At 32.4% G+C, this 6,000-nt stretch overlaps 1 protein-coding gene across 1 annotated transcript; it reads right to left on the reverse strand.

Annotated features, from left to right (window-relative positions):
• Positions 1-1,268: 1,268 nt before the first annotated feature.
• Positions 1,269-4,219, reverse strand: LOC110630743 (transcription factor bHLH122). Its single transcript, XM_021778302.2, has 6 exons — positions 2,989-4,219; positions 2,296-2,597; positions 2,045-2,215; positions 1,793-1,858; positions 1,641-1,709; positions 1,269-1,528 (listed from the first exon to the last, which is right to left on the reverse strand). Exons 1-6 carry the CDS (start codon positions 3,563-3,565, stop codon positions 1,475-1,477), a joined length of 1,239 nt encoding a protein of 412 aa, XP_021633994.1. The 5' UTR covers positions 3,566-4,219; the 3' UTR covers positions 1,269-1,474.
• Positions 4,220-6,000: the final 1,781 nt, after the last annotated feature.

Here is a 6,000-nt window from a genome sequence, read left to right on the forward strand (position 1 = left end):
CTTCTCTCAAAAACACTTTAGACTCTTGGGGATGAAATATACACAAGGAAATTTGTTATAAGCATTGGAGTGTGTATACATGTGCAATTGAAAAATTAAATAAATTGTTAATTTAAATATTTTACTATAATTTTATATAATATGATATTTTAAATTAGTAGGTGTATAGTTTTCTCTTTTTCGTGCACGAATTCTGACTGAAATTAATGCATTAATTTATTGTAAAAAGCGGTTTCCAGTGATGGATGATTAGAGAAAATTTTTGATTCTTGAGATGGTTTTTTGTATTTAATTTAGACGGTAATCAAATGTTCTTAATACTTTCAATATAAATAAAAATATAATATTTAATATTTAAATATAACAGCATGTTAAATAAGTATAATCATGATATAAAAAAAATCGTATTTAAATTGTTTATATGTATATTTGAGGACTGATATTATGAAAAAGAAAATGGGGTTTGAAAATTGGAAATGGAATGCAAGAAAGGGCAGGGCAGGGGGCGTTTAGGGATGCTGAGGTCAGCAATGACATGGCAGTCACCTTCTTCATAGATTTTGGGCCCAACTCGGATAGTGACTCGTCCATGGCATCCAGCTGTGACCACCACTCACTCCCTATCAACTAACCCTTCAGCTCATCTACCTGTTTAAAGACCATCATAAATTATCATATTCCATTCTTTAATTGTTTCCCTTTATTACCAGCATCCTGCAATCACAAATGTGCCACGTTTCTCCATTGCTTTTATAAATACAAATTTCAATAAATATAAATTATTAAAATTTTTACATCAAAATATATAAATAAATTAAATATAAACTCGAAGCTTAGCTGTCACAATTTATGGGGAAACGGAATTGACACTTTAACTAAATCTAACTTTTTCTCACAAGGGTAATGAAATGAGGCAGAAGACAGCTGAAAAATAAATAGAGAAAGAAAACACCAGGGCTTGTGACACTGACCCCAGAAAAAGAGTGGAGCTCATTTAAATCAGATTAGATATTAATTAGCTTATTCACTAATTATTCCATCAACCAGTGGTGAAGAAGGAAAATGGGCAGCTTGCCCCCACGTGTGGGCAATGGCTATATATTCAAAAGGGGAAAACACTGAACGGATCTTTCTTTCTTCTTTACTTTCATGATAGAAACGTAGAAAGTGCAAAAGCAAAACTTTTCTGGCACAGATAAAAGTGAAAAGGGGAAAGAAACGTGTGAAATGCAATCAACCCAATCAAACCAAACCAAACCATAATTCTCTCTTCTTAAACCAGATAAATTTACCTTAATTTGGTTAAACTCCAGTACCATGTTACAGCATTACAATCAAATGGTACCAGTACCAACTTCACAACTATTCTTTTCTATTTTAGCAATAGCTTCCAATTGGATCTTACAGTTAGCTTAGATCTCCATGTTCTTATTAAACAATCTATACATATAACCAAGTACTTGGGAGATTTCTGCTAGGACTCTTGCTTGCTTGTGCACGTACACTTGGCACGAGTCTCTGATAGCGTCTGAAACAACCCAAAAAGAAAATGAATAATGAAGCAAAAAACATGCAAGTGAAAAGTGCCTGATGCAGACTCCTAAGGCCTTTAATTTGTTTCAAAGATAATCCTAACATACCTTGACTTGTCTTTGGAGGTCTTTAATGTAGTCAACAGCCAAATCCAGCATGTCTGCTGTGTTTGTTTGCTGAAAAATGGAAACATTTCAGTTTACGCAACAAGTATATTATGTGTATATATACATTTAATCTTACTAGTGGAACATTCTACCTTATCCATGTTAGGTACAAGATCTTGTAGTTTCCTCATGCGCTCACTGATCCGAGTTCTTCTCACCTATGCATATTAAGCATGAATATGACATATCAACAGAATCTATTAAGAATCATTAAGAACTAAGAGACACAAGCCAATGAATTTTAGCTGTCAACGAAGTTGAAACGTGTAGAGTTCAAACCTCCAGTGGAGGCCTAATGAAATAAGAAGAAACGATCAATGTATTAATGGTGAAGAGAAGATTACCCGCTCAGCAATGCTCCTTGGATGAGTGGCACAGCCACGCTTAGCCCGAATCTTGCAAGGCACAGAATCTTGCAACTGTAGGAACTTTTCAATGGCAGACAGTTCAGCTGAGGTTTTTGGCAAACTCAAATGATGAGCCAACAGAGGAGGATGATTTCCGGCATCCACGTCCTGTTCATTAACAAGAATGACAAGAAGATCTTCTTTTCTATATCTAGAAACAAACAACACATGGAACCATAATGTGCTACCTGAGTTTCAGATGCATTTACCCCAGAAAGTGTTCTATCATCATCTGTTAGTCTTTTCGCACCAGCAGACATAACACTTGTATCATCCCAAGAACTAATTGGGAAACCTGTGACATAATTGTTGCTGCGAGTTTCACCAAAACCACTATTCTCAGGGCTATTTTCTCCCATGTTTTTGTTCCCGATTTCAGCAATTGGACTCATTCGCCCTGAAGAAGGAGGAGGGGGCCTACTAGCTGCAGAATAAGATGTTTCTCTATTACCTGCTCCAAATTCTCCCATGCCTCTCAATACAGCATAGCCTACCATTTGCCAAAACTTAAGCTTCTCAACAGACAATAACTAGAATGGTCACTCTGATATTATTGGTAAGTACAAGATCAAACAACTTGGCCTATTATATATGCTACAATAATTTTTTAAGCCCACTTTCTGATGATTGGTTATCAGAAAACCAAAAAGAAATTAATCAAAATTTAATACTTCAAGTATCGATTTACAGCACAAGTTGTTGAGAAAACACAATCTTGTCTGACTTTTCCCTTTTTGTTTTTCGCCTTGTTTTCTCATTTTTCTTTCAGGTTTCATATGAAAGCATCCATTGATTGGTTAATTCAAATAAGTTATTATGAAAAGCATAAGAGGAAACTCAAAAGCAAAACTTTATCAAACTGAAAAGCAATAACAGTGTACCATTTTCCATTTCAATATTTATGTTGGAGAAAAGCCCTGCAGGGGAGCTACTGTGCCGAACTAGATTCGAATTAGAACTCTTCACCTGTGGCAAATGCTCCATTCCCATTGAAGTCACCATCCTATAATCCATACCAGAACCTGAACTCTGATCTGGTAATGGTGGTCTTGATTGGTTTTGATAAAAGCTCTGTGAAGCGGAGGAGGAATAATTGCTCTTTTGCTGCTGCTCCTGCTGATGAAACGTTGTATCATTAATCTGTGCTTGCTGATTAACTTGTGCCACTGCTTCTCCCACTGGAGATTCTTGCTTAATTACTCCAAAGTTTTGGTTTAACATGTTCTCTGTGTCGCCACCAGAATTGGCCAGAAATCTTGCGAAAATTCTTTCTGTTTCAGGGCTCGTTGGCTTGTTAAGGAACTCTTCGCAGGATTCCCTGTCTAGGAAACCGGTGAAAAACGAGCTTGGCGCAGATTGGTACCTCATCAAGCCAGAGTTCATTTGTTTCTGGTGATGTTGCTGGTGTTGGTGATGATCATGAAGGAAATGATGGTGATGTTGGAGATCGGATTCCATTTTCTACTCTATTTGTTGCTGTTTCGATCAGATCAATAACAAATGTGGAGAAATCAAGAATCCATCTCCAGAAAATCACCTGGAGTAAACCATACCAAATCCATGTGATTCAGTTGAAGTGAAACAGAGCAAGGACAGAGACCAAGGGGGCCAATCTTGCTGGATTTTATACGAAACAATAATTAACTATCAAATCCGGCAACAACCCACTTAGATACCACTCGACTGAAGAAGATAATATTAACAAAAAAAAAAAAAAAAAAGAAGAAGAAGAAAAAAGAAAGAAGAAGCCACTGGAAAAGCAGAATATATCAGACCAGGACACAGAACAAGCACAAAAAGTGGGAAAACTAATCTCCCTCTAAATATTTTCTCCTCACAAAGATGCTGCAAAGAGTGGTGTTGTTTGATGCCAACTAGCAATGCAATGAAAGACATAAAATTTCTTTAAAAGAGAAAAAAAAGATGCAAGTTAAATATTAAAAACCATTTTGCTTTGCTCTTCTCTAAGATGAGGAGAAGCTAGAAATTGGAGCAGTGCAGTTGGTATATCCATCCACCAATTTGGTTGACCTTAATGCCCTCGAGATGGGTGAGTTTATTACAAAAGTGGCATAAAACGGAAGAGAAATCAGAAATGGCCAAATGGGTTGTGCATGTGAGGTAACATGTGTCTGGGTTGGTGTGTATTACATCAGGAAAACAACACCACCTATATATATATATATTTTTTTTCTTTCCTCTTCTGCTGATAATATTTAAATTTCTCATGGCTGATAATATTTAAATTTTGGTTTTGAATCCCAAACATCTGAAATTAAGTACAATGCACTTGACTATTAAACTGCGGGTTTTGGCCAACACCATTTACTCTACTAATCAACTTTATGCATTAGAGGGTTTTTTTTTTTTTTAATGTAAAGTTTGGAACTTAAAGTTTTAATTTGAATTGATTGTCATAAAAAGAATTGAGCATTACCATTATTCAATTAAATTTAGTTATTCACTATAATAAATTTGTCTATTTTCTTTAACAGACCTGGCTAGCCAGAAAATTAAATTTTAATATTATATTATAAATGAATTGAAATTAATATAAATAAAATTGTAATTCTGTAATTAAGTTATTAATTTTAAAATACGTGTTATTTTATTTAATATTATATAGAGTAAAGGCTTTTGAATTAAAAAATAAAATTTTATTTCCTTAGTTAAGGTTTTTATAAAAGAATTCAATGAAAATATTATTTTAAACAGAAAAGTGGATTTTCCGTTCTTTAATTATTTTTTGAAATCAATAAGCTTTTTTTAATAAAACTTTACTTGAATGTGTAATTAGAATAGTATTTACAATTAAGAAATTTAATTTATGCAAAAAAAAGTATAAATTACAAAAAATAAAATAAAATAATTTAATTTTTAATAGCAAATTAAATTTAGATTTTATTATAATAAACTGATATATTTTTTTATTTATATGATGTCATTATTTTTCCATCATTCCTATTTTTAAATATATTATATCTGAAATTCAGTACATATTTTATTTAGTGACAATTTTAATGAAAAAGAAAAACAAAAACGAACTGCTCCTCTTTAGGATTTTGATGAATGGGGCACCCGTATACCGAAATGACCGTACTGTCCTCCGTGGTACAATCACTAAGAGACAATTTTTACTTTTTGTGCCCCACTGTTTCTGCCTTTTTTCTTGTGAATGCTCCCGTGCCGTAATAGTCTTTTCATGTAATTTCTCCTACTTTTCTGAGTTCTTCTTCTATTTCTTCTTCCCCTTCATATGCATTTTTCCCCCTAATTTCCTGCCTCTCTTTTATTTTAATACTAAATACTATCTCTATTTTCTTATAAGTGGTTTAATATTTTTATAAATAAATAAAAAAAAGTATAATATCCTTCAAATAAATTATCTGTATCAATATGATTAACTTAATTAATATTTAAAATATTTTAATTATTAAAAATAAGTCAGAAAAAGTATATCTCAAAAGAAAAAAAAAATTATTTATTTGTTAGTTCCAATTGGAGAAGAACATGAATTACTTCCTTTTTCTTTTTCAGAAAGCAACAAGTCATACACGAATTCCCTCGTCACTTTACTACTTTATTTAATAATAATTATTCGTTTTTATTTAAAAATAAATCATATCATATATCTTTTTATTTATATAGTATATATATTATAGCCTTATAGTATATCGATTTTGTGATTCAAAAATGGAGCTTGTGGCAAACGAGGATTCACATGTTTCAAACCCCAGCTGTTGTTGAAATTAAGACGATACTTTATTTATTTATTTATTTATATTTTATTAATTTAATTAACTATATATTTGATTTTCTTCGCCCAAAAGCAATCACTTAGGAATCAAAGCAAATAATATTGGAATATAAAATTTATAGTAAATTTAATATAT

The sequence above is a fragment of the Manihot esculenta genome, chromosome 14 (genome assembly GCF_001659605.2).
Source record: "Manihot esculenta cultivar AM560-2 chromosome 14, M.esculenta_v8, whole genome shotgun sequence".
NCBI lineage: Eukaryota > Viridiplantae > Streptophyta > Magnoliopsida > Malpighiales > Euphorbiaceae > Manihot > Manihot esculenta.

Coding starts and splice junctions, on each gene's coding strand:
- LOC110630743 (XM_021778302.2), bottom strand. CDS start 3,565: ATGGAATCCGATCTCCAACATCACCATCATTTCCTTCATGATCATCAC. Junction 1,859..2,044: donor CAAGGAGCATTGCTGAGCGG/GTAATCTTCTCT, acceptor TAATATGCATAG/GTGAGAAGAACTCGGATCAG. Junction 1,529..1,640: donor ACCTCCAAAGACAAGTCAAG/GTATGTTAGGAT, acceptor GGGTTGTTTCAG/ACGCTATCAGAGACTCGTGC.